The 20,642-nt window shown below is 41.0% G+C and overlaps 1 protein-coding gene across 2 annotated transcripts in view; it reads right to left on the bottom strand.

The window, feature by feature from the left end:
- Positions 1-9,398: 9,398 nt before the first annotated feature.
- The window catches only part of atrnl1a (attractin-like 1a), a 247,344-nt gene continuing 236,100 nt past the window's right edge, over positions 9,399-20,642 (bottom strand). Inside the window, exon 30 of one of the 2 annotated variants that reach the window (XM_010869853.3) lies at positions 9,399-12,506. In XM_010869853.3, the coding sequence (XP_010868155.1) occupies positions 12,382-12,506 (125 nt within the window). In that variant the 3' untranslated portion in view covers positions 9,399-12,381. The remainder of the gene's footprint in view (positions 12,507-20,642) is intronic. The other variant, XR_004575815.1, reaches the window with a different exon arrangement.

Raw genomic sequence — 20,642 nt, 5'->3', positions numbered from 1 at the left:
GCCGAGTTATGCTTAGTCATCAATACTACTCACTTTAAACTTGTAATTTCTTGATTGAGTTGTGATAGTGATAGTCGAAATATCAACAACATATTGCACATACAGCCCAATAGGGCAGGCAAAAAAAAAATTTGAATTCAAAATTTCCTGACTACAACTTTAATATAGGTTGTAAACCCAGAACATAAGTAAGAGAAACACATTTAGTCACTTTTAGATAGGAATTTATTCACAATTTATAAAACTGTCTTATGGAAGTTGGTGGGGCTCATTGAAAGCCCCATTGGAAATCTGTCACAAAAGGACAAATGGTTCATGAATACTAATAAATGTTTGTGTTTTGATTATTACACTGTTTTATAATCATAATGACAAGGCTTTGTCCTTCTCCCACACCAGCCAGAAACCCTGTGTGATGCCAACACTCTTACCATATTTAATATTTTACATCTCTTCAGATTACTTTTGTCACTACAGTTTATTCTTTATTTTAATTCCTTTGTTCTTGGTCCGATGTGAGCGGAAGGCCCCATTTGGATGTGGTAAAGAGCAATAGTGACAGTGGTCAGGGTCATTTGGGATAGAACACAGACCCATTATCCCCAGATAGTGGAGCTGTGGGTGTGTGGGTTCAGGGGACAGCCATTTGCTTTGTAACACTGCTGGTCCCGCTGAGTCATTAACTATTAGAAGTGGAAATTACCCACCAATCCCAGAACATAATGGCATAAAGACTGATGTCTGTGTGTGGCATGAATCATGTGAATTTAGATTGGTTGTGTCTTCACAATGAGGTGTGAGTGGCAGGCAAGTCAGCGTCTCTTTAGAAAGAATGTGATTGTGTTACGTTCCCAGAAGACAAACTCCAATGTCTCTCGCAGAAAATGGAACTAACAAAGAACCTATTTAGAACATATCAATTGTCGTGAACACCATTTAATTTAAATAACATTAACATAAAATGTAAATAAAATGTTTAAAATATTAGCAGCAATTTACTCTTGCTGTGCCGTAAGGCAATACACACGGTTGCTGTGCTTTGGCCAGACAATTGACCTGGAAGGTGTATGAACTCATAGACAATGTTGTTCACCTGGTCTCCATGGAACTGGTGATTATAGAATTGCTTTGGTGCCAAAACTGAAAGGTCTGCCACACCACCCTCCAGAGAATAATCATTTCACCCTTACCTGTACAACCCATGTGGAATTCATGGTCTCTGGTAGCATTTCATAATGTCCAATTGCAGTTAACAAGGCCATCTTGGCCTATAATGCCCTTCAGGCTCTTGATGTTTTGACCTTGAAAGAGCCATGGTTAAGCCAAAAAACGTACTGCTACTTCAGCTGCTCTCCTTTTATCAGATTCTTTTCTCAGTTTGGGGGTTTCTGGTTGTGATGGGGGTAGTGGCATATGTCTTCAAATATCACCTGTCCGTTCAAGCTTAACATTGATGTCATCTATTGTCTACCCATGGAGACTTTTTACTTCATGCTATTCTTTCTAAGCTAATTTCCACACAAACCTCACCACAAAAGATGATATCCAGTGCATTTCCTGCCTCGTGAACCTAGAAAGTCCACTTCAAAACAGGAAAAGAGTAGAAAGAAATAGGTGGAAAAAAATGAATCAAAGGCAGACTTCGGGAGGATGAAGTAGCCCAATTACTGTAACTGGGCGACTTCTTCCTTCTTTGATTTTTGGCCCCTCCCACGGCTGGCAATGCAATTAGTCTCATCTTTACTAGCTTTAATTATTTTATTTAATGTTTATTTTACCAGGAAAGTCAATTAATAACATTGTTATTTACAGTAAAGGCTGGTAAGGAAAGGAGGAAAAAAAAGCCTCCTGTAGGGAAATGGTATTGGGATTAAATAAGAGACAGACAACACACATGGCAACAGCACAGTGCTAACAAAGAGACATTAAAATCACATAGGGACAGACCACAAAATCAGGACAAAACCGCAGAACTACAGTGTCCTCCACCCTTGGGTAAGTATGAGCAAAGAAGGCTGTGAAAAAGGTGTCTTTATTGTTTACCCTCTTGATCTTTCCTTGCAATATTAACAAAAATCTAACCTTTTAATTCAAATTTAAAAACTTTGAAAGAAAAACATTTGTTAATAAAATTACTTTCTCAAATGTGTGTCACAATTATTAGCACCCCTTCATTTAATACTTTGTGCAGCCTTCCTTTGCCAAGATAACAGCTCTGACTCTTCTCCTATAATGTGTAATCAGGTTGGAAAACACATGGGCAGGGATCTGAGACCATTCCTCCTTACAGAATCTCTCCAGATACTTCAGAAACATGCTTGTTTACGCTTGTTTGGGGTTTAGGTCTGTGGAATGGAATGGCCATGGTAAAACCTTGATCCTGTGTTCAGAGATTCTGTGTTGCTTTTGAGGTGTGCTTTGGATCATTGTCCTGCTGGAAGATCCAAACGCTTGATTGCCGAGGCATTCAGGTTTTGATATAATATCTGCTGGTACTTGGAGTACCATGTATCATAGGTTGTCCAGGGCCTATGGAAAAGAAAAAACAGCCCAACAACATAAAAAATCCACCACCATACCTCACATCAAAAACTTGACTTTTCTGCATTGCTATATGGTCTCTACACCAAACCCACATATATTGTTTGTTTTTAAAAAGTTCTTTTTAGGTCTCATCTGACCCTGGTTCCATTGAAAGTTCTAGTAACGTCTGGCACACTGTAGGTGGTTGAGTTTGTTTGATGACAGCAAAGGCGTTTTTATGGCAACCCTCCAAAACTACTTGTGGTTATGTAGGTGGCATCGGTTTGTAGTTTTGGAGATTTTCTTACCCCAAGACCCTACTAATGTCTGCAATTCTCCAGCTGTTATCCTTGTAGATGCTTTGGCCACTTGAACAATCTTTCTCATTGTGTGTGGGGTCAATATAGACACACATCCTCTTCCAGGTCTATTGTTAACATCTCCAGTGACTTTAAACTTTTTAATTATTACCCTGATAGTGGACATTTAGTGGGCATTTTCAAACAATTATCTATTTTCTTATGGCTGTTTTATGATTTGTGCTGCTCTTTTCCATAGTGATGGTTGACTATGGAAATTTAGCATATGTGTCACCTTCTATGTTTACCCCAATGAAACAGGAAGTAATGGCTTACCACTTAAGTGATCCTAATCACTCATGTGAACTTAAAAAAAAGCTAAATATAAGTGGGAATATACAGTAGTTCAGAGAGATTTTATTGAAATATTTTTTAAAGGTTCCAATAATTGTGGCACACATTTTGGAGAAAATATTAAACTTTTTCCCCCCAAATCATATTACTTCAGTTTAAACTTTTTGTCCTGACTGACTACTTTTGTCTCCACTCTTGTCTCTTCCAAACCAACCCTCTTAGCTAATACCCAGGCAATCGTCTGCGTCTCTCTCGTTCCATCAAGTCATGTCTCCCATCTCCCTTTCTGTCCTGATTCCACTTCCTTAAAGCCTACTTTATTTTCCTCTCCACATCCTTTGACTCTAACTTTGCCCTTACCTCCTGGCCAGCTTGGTCTTCCCCTCCTGCTACGTGTGTTGACTGTAATTCATTTTGAAAGGAAGGTTGATGATGATATTTGCACCTTTTGAATCCACTGGTCTCTCAAACGCTGAACACGTGATTGCATGAATCACTTTCCCACTCTCTCCCAGTGGCGGATACAGAACGTCATTAATAAGTGGGCCTAGGAATGTCTGGATGGGCCTCGGTTTTTAAGGTTACATATATGCAGTGGACTCAGGACACAACACAAAAATACCACGTCACCCACAGCTTCTTTTGGATCCTTTTCTTTACTGAGTCTGTAATAACACGTGACAGGGACTGCATCAGTTCACACCCTCTTCTCAAACTACTGTCTCTTTCAGATCCAAATACTGACTAATGCATATAACAGGAAATAACAATGAAAAGGTCTAAATAACATCTATTAGTTGAAAGAAAGAAATCTTCTGTAATATACAATACGTGACAGGGATTGCATCCCCTCTTCTCAGACTATTGTGAGGGATACGCAAAATGAAACAACCATGCTCTGACTCACATGTCTAATCCATTACAGTTAACCAAGGTGACTATATATATGCACATACACAACAGTATTAAAACATCTTCCACATTTTATACAAATCCCACAGTAAAACTACATTTCCCATAATGTAGCAGTGCACAAAGGGCCTCCGAGATAGAGGCAGCGCTTCAAAAAAACAGTTGACAACAGTACGATGCTAAACCTCACAAAAGCATTTAAACACCTAATGGTACAGACTCCGACTTTACACATTACAACTGTCTTACATCGATCTTTCACAACATACTGTAGTCATGCTATGTGCATTAAACATTAGAACTATGTTTAGAAGAGGAACACTTCGTCAAATACTTATCTCTCTCAGATCGAAATGACTGAGAGACACCTGTCAGATGAGTAATTCCACACATAAAATAAGAAATAGGCAAATAACATCTAACACTGCATAACTCGTTATAAGAGTAGAGCTAGACTCAAACTGAACATTATAATAAAAATAAATGTATTCATATTCAGAGCAACATTTCAGAAAAAGTAATCCTAACAGGCCAGCATTAAAAACACCTCTTCTTACCGGAGCTGCTACACAAGGCGGAGTCTCCTGGGCTTTGAGTTGAACACATTGATAATGTCATCATAAGTCGAACTGTCAATAAGTCCTCTTTCATAAGACAAAAGTGTCAAATTGTTCAGGCGTCCAGTCAGCATGGATGATCTCAAAACGTTTCCAGTTCCTGTAGCCATCTCTCACAAATGTAAATTCTGTGTGCATCTCCGGAAAATGTCTACAATCCTTGCAAAACACTGCATCCCGTTCTTTACTGTGTTCAATCCATTTTAATTTCTCATACCAGTTTCTGTTGAATGAGCGGGATTTTCCACTTATGAAGGTAGTAGCTGGAAATTTTTCTAGCTTTGGTTGAGTGGCGGGTTCCTCCATGGCCGATAGATCCAAAGGCGTCCCTGTGTCTCTTTGGATACCGATGGCGGTCTGTGGCGGTGGAGTGCAGCCTGCATGCTAACGTTAGCGAGAATGGATGAAGATGCGGCCGCTTCACCCGCATTCCCAGAGCCACCAAACGTCTCACAACCATCCTGCTGCTGCGAACACTCCGGAATTTCCCTAGGCACGGCCTGGTCCAAAAGTTGTTCATTGTCTAGACGTGTTTTTTTTTTTTAAGTGAGTCAAAGACAACTGTTTTGCCATAGCTAGTTCAGTTGGGCTGCTAGCTAATGGTGCAGCTAGCTAATGGTGCAAAAAAACGCCACTTTGATGGCGCCAACGTGATGCTTTTTAGTAGAACCTGTATATATTTTAAATTCTAAATGTTCTCAAGGATAGACAATTGGACACTAAAAATAAATTATTTTTGGATTCCTTTGTATTATTATTTTCATGAATCTGATTGGGAGGGCCACCTGTCAATCTGGATGGGCCTGTGCCCATCCAGGCCCATCCATAAATCCGCGCCTGCTCTCTCCACACATATCCTGCAACTAATGATTTCTGTCCTACAACATGCCCCCTCCAAACCTTCTCTTTACCCTCCTCCAGGTCATTATCTAATTTTTCACCACCCTCATTACTCTTTGTTGACCACTGGCAGGGTACCCTCTGACTCCTAGATGGCCACAGTTGCTCCGCAAACTTTAGAGTTTTGGGATTTCTCTTGTTGTGACTGCTGAGACTTAAGAATACATTGGCAAACAGGCTTAGTTTAAATCTAGCTGTAGGTCATCAGTAAACATTTTAAACAGTAGAGACCCAACCTGACAACCTTGATGAATACCACACTGGAAATGTTTTTCACATTAGCAAAAGCATCCCATAACATATCTGTTAGTTAGCCCTTGAATGCACAACATGGCAGAGGATGTGGGTAATCTAAATGCAGGGTCATGAATACCTTTTTCAGCACAGCAATAGAGTATAAGCATTCATGTTGAGAATTGCGTTTACCCGCCACTTGTCTGTGAATCTTGCCTAACCCTGTGTTCAGATTACATACAAAGATCTGGATAGCCACACTCGAATCGCCTAGATTTGCTCATTTGTAAGGGTGCCAGGAGGATTTTGCAGCATTTCCTGAATGCTTGTATAAAGAAAGCACCAGTTATTAAAAGGAACATTGTTGCTATTAAAATTGGTTCATCCAATCTATGCAATGCATTTAGACTCGTAAAGAAAACTACATATTTTATTTTACTATTTTGTTTTTTAATTTACATCAGAAATGTAATCTTATTGTTTTTTCATATGATAATTGATTCCTAATGTCAATGAAATTTGATTTAGAAAATAGGACCATCATTGAAATGATCACTGAAATGGACTGAATTGTCATAGCATTCATATCTTATTCTTTAAGGGAAATAGCAACATCTGGTGAATAGTAGGCCCAAGTCAGTTTATCTTCTTAACCCCATAATGAATTTAAAAATGAGGAAACACTTTTGTTGCAGATATTTTGTCATGTAAAGCTCAGGGAAATCCATCACAGCTATTATCAGAACAAGAAAAGAAACTACTGATGGAACCTACATTTATTGATTTGACAACGTGGAGTTTTGGGCGGGACGTTGTAAAAACATGATTGGTCAGCGCCTAGCAAACTTTGCAGGGATTTTGCATGGCTTCTAAAAGCCAGATTACATGAGCAGAAGAGATGGAAATACTTGGTGAGTAAATATAGGTCCGTAATAGCCCCCCCCCCACCAGCAGACGGCTGACAGCACTGCAACCTGAATCCTGTTCAGGTTGCAGTGCTGCGTCACATGGTTGCTAAATGTGTCTCTTCAAACAACGCTGACAGTGTGTGAGGAAAGACTTCCGTTGTGGTTTCCCATCTTTCAACAGTATCTGACCAATTTGTCCGTGGTGCCAAAAAAAGAAAATACTGCATTCTTGACAGCTCCATGTCAAGCACAGATTATGGGCGGTTATGGGGCTTAATACAAATGCATTAATACAAATGCATTAACGGTCACTTTACTTTTATTGGGTTTCAAGAATATGGAATCTTACTTTTTTTGTTGGCATGTCATGCCTGTCAATCCACTATCAGTTAAAATAATTGGCTACATCACGAGGTTTTGTGATGAATGAGCAATCTGCATTAATGAAAGATTGAGCTGAATTGGTCTTTCTGCCCATTATTTCATTTAATGTACTCTGAACCTTTTTTCCATCATGCTTCAAATTATGTATCTTACCTTACATTATCCATTTTCTTCTTTTTCTTAAATTTGGTGACATAGTTTCTCAATCAGAAGTTAGCCAATCAGATTTGCCGCTAGAATTATTAACCAGTCCCTTTCTCATTACTTCCACACATTTTATTCAGTCCTTCATCAATTTATGGCACTTTAATGGTTTCAACAGAAGTTCAAGTGGATTTTACATTTGTGTGCCTTTAGTTGTATTTGCAACCGTATCTCTCAGGAAATACTTTCAATATGAAGATAAATTGTTGCGATTACGTTCGCTATCAACATATCCCCAGTGCTATTGGTTCTTAATGACTTGAGATAACGTTGATTCCTAGCGTAATCAATTGAAAATAAAAACCTCTCGTTACGGATAACATTTACGGTTAATGGTTAAGGAGGTTAGGTTAGTCAACACGGTACTGCAGAAAACCGGTTGCAGAAACACCTGCCCCCCAATCCTTGACCACTGACCACACCGCCCTAGCAAACATCCACTCTATTTGACTATGAATACGTTCATAACTGCCCCTTGGCAGCCGGTTTAAGATGGTCGGTAAACAGCACTTTTCATATATTGACACTGAACGTAATTGCGAGTCATTAAGCACCAATGGCACTGGGATATGTTGATATTGAATGTAATGGCACTGCTGATATGTTCATACTAAACATAATTGCGGTTTTCCAAATAGTCAACATATTTACGTAATACCTGCGATGCTGGGTTGACATTGAGAATTAATTAAATACTAAAAGGGACCATTTCTAAATTTAGTATGAAGGAACATCAACATTTCATAGAAACATTACATAATATGCACATGCAATATGCAAATAGAGCAAAAATAATGAGATGAGCTGCTCTCCATTTGTAAAGATTGCACTAACATGGATTTTGCTAACCTAAGCATGGACAAATACTGTGCCATCTTAAGATTGGTTGAAGGTGAGCCAATTGCTGAAACGTTAGTTTTGAAGAAGGCCTGTGATTACATATGTAGGATCAAATTGTTTAAACGAGGAGGAATGGCATACTTATTCATGAAGTTAAATATAATGGTGCACACTGAGCATGTTGGCTCCAAATTATATGGCAAGGTCTCTGCTACTAGCAATCATAACGTGTCTCTGTTATATTACTGAAAGAGTGGGACAGGGTGTCTTCCTTAGGCTTCTACTGATCATGTTGTTACTATTTTTCTTACTGCAATACAGTCTTGTTTTGAGACAACCAGTTGTGGAAAATAGCAGGAAAGTCTGCACCTGCTGCTATGCTTCCTGTTTTCATTTGACTATTTTGTAGACAAAGCTTCCTAATTTGTGAATAATGAAAATATGGAAAATGTTGCTTCTTTTTAAGTAGGTCATTTGAGTTTTGGGAAGGGAAATGTCTGAAATCATGTCAGTGACTGTAATGATCTTTGGTGAGACCATTTATTAGATGGGAGAAAAGTGTCATGCATTTCATGCATTTTAGGCAATGTGTGGCCTTATGGTGATTTATCTAGCATTTCACTACTATACCCAATAAAATAATTTTGGGGCATTAAGGGCTATCACCAAAGAAAGGTACAATGGGTACTCTTCTATTGTAGAAGGGAGGGAAAAAAAGCTCCAGTGATGTCTACTGCATTTTGTGGTTGAGCAGGGACTCTACATCAGTAATAGCCTGTTTTATAGTATGAACTTTTTACTCATACAAACAAATGTGTTAACATACTAGACTTTCAGTATTAGAGTATTCTGAAACTTGAATGTGACAACCACAACAGAGGACACTTCACAAATGTTTTCATCAGAGTGATCAAACAAAGACATCCTTGAAGTGAATTTATCAAGGTGTCTGATGTCAGTTTCTTTTTTTTCAATTACTTTTCTCTTCCTAGCCTAGCTGTATTGTATTTGCTGTATTGTTATTTTACATTTGAAAAAGTTGTTCAGTTATTTGTCATGTCTACATGTTAATCAATGTAAATTGTATGAAATTGCTTTTTGTCAGAACCACTAATTAAACAAAACAAAAATGTCTGCTTGTTTATCAATCATATTGACACCAGTGCACCAGATAAATAATGACTGCGACTTATGAAGCAACACAATGCAATGGAGTCTTATCTAAATCACAGTATAAAGCATCATTTTTTATTGTAACTTCACCTTATATGCCCATAAGAACAAAATAATGAGATGAGCTGCTCTTCATTGATACAAATTTCAACATTACACGGAGAGTCCACGTGAAAATTTCTCAAATGTATACATTACATATGTACATATAAGTGTGACCATATATTAGGTTATGTTTACAATGATTTACGAGACAAAACAAAATGCAACACAGGACATTTTATGCTTTGGATAAAAGTGTAAACATGATTAATACAATTAACTTCTGAAACCATAGAAAGAACTGTTAATATAATTGGATATTGCACTGAAATTCTTCAGTGATACGGTAGCTAAATATTTTAACAATGGGCTTAATGACTCCAAAAGAATCGTTTTAGTAATAATGTGAGAAAATAATATTTCACTATCTGGAATGACAAACCAGATAAGGTACAATTTATTTATTGAACTAATTCATCTGGAGGGTTAAAACTCTAACATTGTGAAGCTTTGAACCTCTTGCTTAAAGCTAAAGATAACGCTCTGGAAATATTTAAATCCATACTGATGTCCCAGCAGGCTACTAAGACAGGCATATGTAATGTTCAAAAACAATGTGATTAACACTCCCTGTTATGTGGACTACACACGTCTCCTTTTTGGGGGCCAGGACAAATACTACAAGAAATAATGTGGATAAAACTATAAATGTATTCATAGAAGATTAGTCTTTTTGGAAAACACGTATAACAAAGATATCATTCTCATGAATGACATTCTACAGTGCAGTAAAATAATGTCACACTTAACACTTGTATGAGCAGATGTATGGACTGTACAAAAGTGTACAGTAAACTCATTGCAGCTCTACCAAAACACTGGTAGGCAAATTCAATTAGTCTGTCTTACCCATATTGAAAACCAGGCATGGTGCAAAATTTGTAATATAAATCATCAAATGTATCCTTTTAATCTAGGGTCAAAGGTTTGATTGATGTGCCATATAAAATTCTAGTAAGTTGGGGACAGATTTTTGATGTACTCATACAATGGCATCAAGACATTGATCATCTTAGTTTAACATTATATGGAATACTTTCTGCAAAAAGAATACTCAGCATATAGGGAATTTAACATTGAGGACTGTACAGATTCTGCAGCCGGGGAACAGAATGATTGGATCATTTATTCTGATTCTGTTCATCAGTGGCTGCTTTCTGGTGTCATGTCCAGGAATGGTTGTGATGTTCTTCTATCAGGTTGTGATTGGACCTGCCAACTGTATGTTTAGGGACCGGAAATCTAGTCAGTCAATAGGGCATATAATCGTGCACTTTGGTAAAGTTATCATTTGGGCTCGGTTTTTTCAGTTATTATACATGTGGGAGGTTCAAGACCCTAGTAAGACATCACTGTAGAATGGAGGGACGTATTGCAAAATGAAACAATAAAATGATGAAATACTGAGAAAGATTTGACTGATCTGTGAATATCGGAGGCTGGAGTTGAGATTGGGTTGACTGATGGGTGGCTTTGGATAGTGGCGAAGATGATATGATCCTTTAGGTTTTCCCCAGTTCGAGGAGATTGGCATAGGGATGTGTGATATTTTTTAATTTTAATTTTAATTAGTAAATTAATTTAATGACATTTCGGTGGTAAGAATTTAATTATTAACTTACAAATAAATTAAAAAGAGGATTAGAAATGAGGCATGAAATGTTATCTAATACTATTTACACTGTCAGGTCTGATCTATCCATAACAACTGTACTAAAAACACATACGGAGAAAACAGGCTGCCCAACTGCCCAAATGCCAAAACCAAGTACAAAGGAAAAAAATGGAAACTAATAATTTCTTCATATGATACTGGAGTACGAAGGAACCAAAGGATCCAAAACCAGACAGAAAAGTTTTATATACTTAGAAAATACATGCTTCATTCCTCCCTTCCTTGAAGACATTCCAGATAAAGAGGAGTAAAAGAAACTGATAAGTACCGTTTGTTAGTAGTTGCCTTTATGACTATATGCCCTTGTCATTCTCTTGGAAAAACTGTCATACACAACTGCAATAAAATATAGCAAACTAAAACTGTATGAGTAATAATGAAAATATTTGTATTCTAAAGCTATATTCAATACACCAAGGAGTGTTGATGTATAAAGGATATGTGTTGATGGATAAAGAGAAATATTTTAACATCACAGATATGACAAATGGAAAGGACATGCATTTGAATGCCAGAATAATCATCATCATGCCATGGCTCTTAGACAATGACCTTAAACATAAAATAGTGGCAAGATTAAATACCGATACACCAGATTTCAGTCCTTTTTTGCTGGTCTTTGCATCCGACTTCTTAGTTGGCCCATGACATACAAGTACTGCATGTCAACTGTCACGGCTCTTAGTGCAGACTGTGAGGAAATCAGTGCAGAACCCTCTTTACAGGATACATTATGTCAGAGCGAAGCAATATTTTAAACCCCTAGACAGCTCCTCCCATGTTATCCCAGTTTGGACAGACCATACATTAAAAGAAAACACTTGAGGGAGCTTTTTTCTTCTTTGTCTTTGTATCAAAATGAGCACACATCTCACCAGCAATAGGCATTGTTCTTTCAGACTTCACAGTCAAATCTTTAGTGGCGACCTGCTGCTCCTATCCACAGGGAGGAAATGCAGACTACCGACTTCCTGGCTGCGGGCCAATGGGATGTCCAGAACCCTCCTGGCTGGGCAGAGATCCAACCAGAGAGCAGACAAGTCATTCTGGATACACTGTATTACAAGGAGTAGAAGTGAGGAGGCACACATTGCTGACACTCAAAGTGTCAACGGAGGACTTCCGTTGTTATCAGGTTCACTTCAGCACGCTGTGTTGTTGAGGAACAGATAGAAAAAGATACAGAAAACGCATTAGAAAACCAAGTGTTTTGCAGTCCTTTCAGGTTCACTCATGCCTCCTTTTTGTCAGGCGATTCAAACACAGGTCCCCTGATGTGTTAGTGCGTGCGGTTTTCGGTTCTTCAGGCCATAGTACTTGTCTTTGAAGTCTCCAGGTTTCTGTTGTGAGGTGTCGATCAGAGCACTGGCGATGGCAATGCCTACAGGGAAAATCACATGGGGGAGGGAACAAAAGGGAGGAGGAGGTAGAGAGACAGAAAAGGTGAGCTTCATATAAGACCGCAGCAGTGTGGGAGGTATACGCAGTTGTCCAAAAATTAGCTTGCTTCCACCCGCTAGCATAAAACCCAATCCCTGCTCCCTAGCAACTCCCTCCCAACTCCCTCCCAACTCTAGCCCTCACATATCAGAGTTCAGCATGAGTCAACGAGGGGCTAAAGATCACTGATGTGTAGCTCCATGCTGCTCTGGTCTGCTGAATGTTATTTTTCTCAAAACAACAATCTGAGCTGTTTTCTCCACGATGCAGTATATAAAAAAAAAAAAAACATTAACACCAGATGCTAATGTTCCTGGGTTCCGTTGGCACACTGAAGTTAATATGGATTTTCAGCATGGCTTACCGTCTGTACAGGGTAGGCTAGGCCAGTATACTCATTATGACAGGGAAAAAAATCTGGTTGTATGCAGCCAATTATAAACAGAAACATTACAACTGCAAGCAGGGTTTCAGCATTCAAATATAAAATGGTCTTATTGTTGAATCATTTTGCACTGAGAGACACATATGTCCATAGATGCAACAAATGCAACATGGCAGGTTTTTCCTGTGCAATGTAGACAAAGCAAATATATCATCATCATCATCATTTTCTTCCGCTTATCCGGGGCCGGGTCGCAGGGGCAGCAGTCTAAGCAGAGATGCCCAGACTTCCCTCTCCCTAGACACTTCCTCCAGCTCTTCCGGGAGGACACAGAGGTGTTCCCAGGCCAGCCGGGAGACATAGTCCCTCCAGCGTGTCCTAGGTCTTCCCCGGGGTCTCCTCCCGGTGGGACGGGACCGGAACACCTTCACAGGAAGGCGTTCCGGAGGCATCCGAAACAGATGCCCAAGCCACCTCAGCTGACCCCTCTCGATGTGGCGGAGCAGCGGCTCTACTCTGAGCTCCTCCCGGGTGACCGAGCTTCTCACCCTATCTCTAAGGGATCGCCCAGCCACCCTGCGGAGAAAGCTCATTTCGGCCGCCTGTATCCGAGATCTTGTCCTTTGACCCAAAGCTCATGACCATAGGTGAGAGTAGGAACGTAGATTGACCGATAAATCGAGAGCTTCGCCTTGCGGCTCAGCTCTTTCTTCACCACGACAGGCCGATATATCGACCGCATTACTGCAGAAGCTGCACCGATCCGTCTGTCAATCTCCCGTTCCATCCTTCCCTCACTCGTGAACAAGACCCCTAGATACTTAAACTCCTCCACTTGAGGCAGGCACTCTCCACCAACCTGAAGTGGGCAAGCCACTTTTTTCCGACTGAGGACCATGGCCTCGGATTTGGAGGTACTGATTCTCATCCCCACTGCTTCACACTCGGCTGCAAACCGTCCCAGTGCATGCTGAAGGTCCTGGTTTGAAGGGGCCAACACGACAACATCATCCGCAAAGAGCAGAGATGAAATCGTGTGGTTCCCAAACCTGACACCCTCCGGCCCCTGGCTGCGCCTAGAAATTGTGTCCATAAAAATTTCAAACAGAACCGGCGACAAAGGGCAGCCCTGCCGGAGTCCAACATGCACTGGGAACAAGTCTGACTTACTGCCGGCAATGCGGTCCAAGCTCCTGCTTTGGTCGTACAGGGACCTGACAGCCCTTAGCAAAGGACCCAGGACCCCATATTCCCGAAGCACTCTCCACAGGATGCCACGAGGGACACAGTCGAATGCCTTCTCCAAATCCACAAAACACATGTGGATTGGTTGGGCAAACTCCCACAAACCCTCCAGCACCCTGTAGAGGGTATAGAGCTGGTCCAGTGTTCCACGGCCCGGACGAAAACCACACTGTTCCTCCTGAATCCGAGGTTCTACTATCGGCTGTATTCTCCTCTCCAGTACCCTGGCATAGACTTTCAATATAGTCAAATATATATATTAAATTCATGAAGCTGAGCATATGCGCTAAAAGTATAGATTGCACTCAAATTAATTAGATCCATATAAGATTTTGGAACAACTGACTTCACTTGCAGGATTTTATTTATGTCAGGGTACACAGGTACAGAAATGGATCAAATCACAATTGCCAATTCCAATAGCCAGTATACATACACCACAATCTGCCAATGTTGGTACCAATGTTTTGATCCATTTCTATACCTGTGCACCCTGACATGAATAAAATCCTGCAAGTGAAGATGTGTAGATGTCAGTTGTACCAAAGTCTTGTTTTTTAATATAAATCCTGTTTTTTTATATAAATATGTATCATCACAATCAATCAATTATCTGCATTCATTATTCCAACCTGCACCCATTCATCAGTTATAAACGTGTATTTATAATTCTTCCTGGCTTGATTTAATTTCCTCTGCAAACATTAACAGCCAATGTTTTATCATTAAACGTTTACAGCCATTGAACAATACAGCAGCTGGTTCTTCTCATTTTTCACAATTCATTCATTCCATAAGGAATTTTAGAATTGCTTCAAATAAGGCCTGTGTTTTGGCTAGGCGTTTTGAGTACTGTATTTGCTTCAATTAGTGCTTCCAAAAATATTGTTGCTTAAGCCAATATCGATAGAAGTCAACTTATCCTATAGATATTTACACAATTATGAAAATGGCGAGGTGGTGTAAGACTCGCACAGAGCTTATTTGAAGTGGACCTAACAATTCCCCTATGGAAGAAATTAAAGACACTTTCCAGTTGTGCCTCAAGGTTTTATGGAGATTATTCTTTAAGTCCATGACGTTTGATATATCCGCCGCAAACCGTTCAATTGAATGATGCAGTTGAACGAGGCAGTAAGTTGTTCAAAAAGAATGAATCGTTTGCAAACTACAAATCACTAGCAGAGATGCCGAGATTTCTGGCTGCAGCACCAGGAACCTTTCTAGGATCTTCAGCACACTGTCCCACCAGGTCACCGGCACACTGTTCCACCGGTCACCGGCAAACTGTCCTACCGGGTCACCGGCACACTGTCCCACTGGGTCACCAGCACACTGTCCCACTGGGTCACCAGCACACAGTCCCACTGGGTCACCAGCACACAGTCCCACTGGGTCACCAGCACACTGTCCCACTGGGTCACCGGCAAACTGTCCCACTGGGTCACCAGTATACTGTCCCACTGGGTCACCAGCACACTGTCCCACTGGGTCACCGGCACACAGTCCCACTGGGTCACCGGCAAACTGTCCCACTGGGTCACCAGTATACTGTCCCACTGTGTCACCGGCACACTGTCCCACTGGGTCACCGGCACACTGTCCCACTGGGTCACCGGCACACTGTCCCACTGGGTCACCAGTATACTGTCCCACTGGGTCACCAGCAAACTGTCCCACTGGGTCACCAGTATACTGTCCCACTGGGTCACCAGCACACTGTCCCACTGGGTCACCGGCACACTGTCCCACTGGGTCACCAGTATACTGTCCCACTGGGTCACCAGTATACTGTCCCACTGGGTCACCAGCACACTGTCCCACTAGGTCACCAGCACACTGTCCCACTGGGTCACCACGTCAATCAGCTGCTTGCCTTGTGCAACGACTGCTTCAGGTCCTGGCTGTGGTGCCTCTTGGTACCTCTACGTGCATTGCCGTTTAATCACCCTCAATCAGAGGCAGCTATTGCCTCTGATTGGGGATCCTATTTAAGTTGCCCTGTGTATCCCTTAGTTGTCTGTCATTGTTTGGAGTTAGCTTTTTGTGTGCTGCGCTTCAGTTCGCGGTTGTTCTCTCCTTTTCTTGTTTTTCTGTTCAGTTACTTGGAGGATTACAATTAAAAGGATGTTCCCTAACTCTGCGCCTTGTGTCCTGCCTCATCAGAACCGCAACAGCGGCTGGTTGTAGTGCTACGGTGAAAAAAGGTTGCGGTACGCCTCACCTGACCAAGCAAGCCTGCGATCACTGGAAGTTTGAGAGAAACCTGCCAGTTTAGTACATGTGCAAAACAACCAAGGTGAAGCAGCTCCATCAATGCCACAACACGTATCATATTAGCAGTATTGTCTGTCACGATGGCTGGTTTTTCTCTTTTACCTCAGACTCATTTAACAATTCCAAAGAGAAAATGAATGGATATATAAAATCGATTTTGGAATTTTGAGAATCGATTTCAGATCTTCCAAGCAAGAATGCCAATTATCTTTTTTACCCAGCCGTAATAGCCGATGCTAACAATTACAATAAGCTTTCACTTGTGGTCTGATGAAACCCTAACAAGGGAAGTCTCTCTAATTCGGACAAAGAAATGTTGGATGTTTGCAGAAGGAAAGCCGGTTAGGAGTGTGCATGTTGGGGTGCATGTATGTGAATGGTAAATCCAGTGTTCACTGTATAGGCAGGCAAAGCAACAATCACCTCAGCGCTCTTTACCAGCACCCTTTGCTGCCAGGGACAGGGGGCCACCCCTCAGCACTGATTACAGAACAAGATGTCTGAGTTATAGAGGGATACAGACAGGGATGAAGAAGTGGGTGAAGGACAGAAAAAAGCCTGGGTTGACACACTTTAGTCTGCATGCTGATCCAGTTGGTGTCCAGTTGGTGCAACCAAACCAGACCAGATTACCTGTCAGCAGCTTCCCTCCAAATTACAACTACGCTGAACAAAATTATAAACGCAACACGCAATACTTTCAATAATCATGCTGTCAAATCAGCATCTTGATATGCCACACCTGTGAGGTGGATGGATTATCTCGGCAAAGGAGAAGTGCTCACTAAAACAGATTTAGACAGATTTGTGAACAATATTTGAGGGAAATAGGCCATTTGTGTACATAGAGAAAGTCTTAGATCTTTGAGTTCAGCTCATGATAAATGGGGGCAAAAACAAGTGTTGCGTTTATAATTTTATTCAGTGTAGATCCTATCAACACTTTTACCTTCCACTTCTTGTATAGCAATGACTACATGTAACACTGCCGCTAATAAGTCTGACTTTGAAAACAACCAGGTGGAAAGCCGGCACTAATCCTGGATAGAAACCATCGCCACGGCTCACCCTCAAAGGATACATTCTCCACCCTTGACAAATTATCATTAAATGTTTTTTTAGAATTTTGAATTGAACCTTTTCATATAAAACTGTTTCAAGAAAAAGGTTCAAAATAACTCAAGTGTAGCGGCCAATGAACCATAATTAGAGGAGTCTCCAAAACTGCTTAAATCTCCAGTTTGGGAACATTTTGACTTCCCAGTAGATTACAACAGCATAGATGTTAATAGTATGTCGCTACGCTCAGCTGCTTATGCAATTGCCAACACCACAGTGTCTACCCTCTGCATGCAAGTAGCCCCCCCTCCCACATATCACAGCAACTCCCTGGAAGGTACAAGAGAGTCAAAGATCGAGACATATCCTCTGAAGGAAATCTCGCTGAGCCAGTCTGCTTCTTAACACACTGCTCGCTCCACCACGTACTCCACATGAGGGAACCACACATCCTTGGTTTCCCGAGCCCTCAGCACTAGTGAGCTGTCTGTGCCTTTATAGGAGCAGGAGCACAGGTGATTAATGCCTTCAGGTGCACTTAATTGGCTCTGATTCCCTGTAGTCACATGCCGGGCAGGTCTGGGGGCTGCACAGTAAACTCAACTCAGTGTTTTCGCCACAAGGACTGCCACCCACTGGATTCTGTTGCTTCCCAAAATTCTCTTTAAACCCTGGATCCTGAAGTGGGAAAATACCAGGAAGGCCAAACGTTTAGACACTAACTGGCGAGTTTGTCTCCAACAATGCTCAAATATGCTTAGGCCTCTCCTTTTGCCTGTTTACATGTTAAATTGAAAAGTAACCAAAAGCCTCAATGTATATCCTTCTGCTTTATATAGAAAGCTAGGGCCAAGTGACTGCAAGGGAGGTACATTTTCGTACATAATAATCTGGCAATTGAGTGTATAATGGAATTAGCATCATCTCTTTGACAATACAAGAGTAGAGTTACTTTCCCATAATGACTACAACAGCTGCTTGACCTTCAGGATTAGGTTTCAGTACTTCTGCTGATCATCCACAATGTATCCATGAGCTATCTTTGGGCGTCCATTATTTACATAGCATAATTAAGAGTTAGAATGTGTAAGAGTAATGTTAAAGGTAAATAAAATCATAGAAAAGCGATAATCTGTGAAATCCTTGTCCACAGTAGATACAGACTGGAGACAAATTAAAGTAAAACCAACATAAAGTGTCTCAGTAAGGTGTTGGGCCACCTGACAAGCCATCAGAACAGCATGAATGTGCCTTGGTGTAGATTCTCTTGAACTCCACTGGAAGGATGGAACACCATTCTTATTCCCTCATTTGGTGTTTTGATGATGATGATTGTGGTGGAGAACAATGTTTAACACATCGCTCCAAAATCTCCCATAGGTGTTTAATCGGTTTGAGATTTGGTGATTGCAAAGGCCGTAGCATGTCAGTCCGTCCCCATTGGATGAGGGCATAGTCATATTGGAAGACACTGATAATGAAAAATCAAAGTCACTTTGATTTTTTACTCTAGCCATCTTGATCCAAAACAAAATTCAATTTGGCCTGTGCAGTGTTTCTATACATGACACAGAGCATGATAGGATGTTAATTGCGCCATGCAGTACACCTTTATGGAAGCATTTGTTGTGTTCCTCCACTCATTTATTCAGGTTTTTCCTTTAATTTGTCACCTGTCTGTATCTTCACCTGACAATGTGAACACTGTGGTACCTACATAGCAGTTCCTTTAAATCCCTGAAAACTCGTACTCCCTAACTAGTACAGATATCTGACAATGAATGAATGAATGGAAGAGTGAATAAAGGATCAACTCAGGGTCAACAAGCTCTAGATCTCATTTGGTTCTACAATCAGTGTCAATCGGCTGTCCACACACCAACTTGGGAAACAGTAGGAGAAAGATTATCTGTGATCACTTCAGGACAACACTTTAGTCCAGTCGAGCCTGCACTGCAGGTCACAGAGTAGCCATGGTCTGGATGTCCAAACACACTATGCCTGGAAAGAGAACAACCAACTAGCATTAAGGTGTTAAGAGAAAAAAAAAAACACTCATATTTGTTCAGTGGGCTTAAATCTTTCCTGAAAGAATTCATCGGCACACGTTAGTTTAATGGGCTTAGGAATAGCCCAGGCCATCAGACCACAAGGCTATGATGGAGAGTGGAGTGTCATGGTGGCAGCATGGCGAGGAGAGGAATAGAAATAGAGAGATGGAGCAGAACGAGAGAGATAACTGGGAACCTGATTGTTTTTTCTCCCTCTACTTCCACTGCTGGCTCAGGAAATTCCAAGGGATTTATCAACCAACAGGTTACCTGGGGCTGAGAGACTTATCTCCACACACCACGGCTGAATGCAAATCACAGGTCGTTGGGTGATAAGGGCACAAGAAGGGACTTTTACCAGTGACTGAACTGGTTCAGATCTCTGTCACACATGCTCTTTTGCACATCAACATCTGCCTCTGTATCCATCACTTTCTTTTTTTTCTGTCTCTCCTTCTCATGGGTGGTACACCTCTCCTTCTGAATAGGCAGATTATTGCTGATTAGAATGAGATTGCTGTGCTTGTATTGAGACTATTAAAACTCCTGAGAACCCACTGTTATCTGGCAGGCAGACGGTTTCTTCCCCATCCTGACCTACTTCTCAACCAGTAAGGGAATCACAACAATGAGGGAGGAGATGGTGAAGACACATTATGAAAAGAAAAGCAGGTGAAGAATTTAGACATGAGAGGTGCTGGGGATACCAAGGGCAATGGCTGCTAGACAGACTTCTCTGCATGTCTCTTATAAATAAGACAATGTCTGTTCTTCGGTGAGATATTTTATCCAGGTGCCAATCTACCTCCTTTAAGCCTGTCTAAGAAGCTCGACTTTTAAAAGTGCACATACTCCCTCAGACATGTTTAAATGTTAAAGCCAACTTCCCTACATTCCGGGGCGTCCTCACTAAAGTAGCATCTCCCAGTAGGTTGGAAACAGAGGGAGCACATAAATACAATATTCCCCACTCAACCATTGGACTAAAGGAATACATTAGTCCTGGTTAGAGCCATCACTTCTCAGGAAGTGTGTGTGTGTTTGCAGGGGAGTGTTGGAA

This window comes from Esox lucius, chromosome 6 (genome assembly GCF_011004845.1).
Source record: "Esox lucius isolate fEsoLuc1 chromosome 6, fEsoLuc1.pri, whole genome shotgun sequence".
NCBI lineage: Eukaryota > Metazoa > Chordata > Actinopteri > Esociformes > Esocidae > Esox > Esox lucius.
Note: the sequence above shows the minus strand (reverse complement) of the source record. Positions and strands in the feature narration are given on the sequence as shown.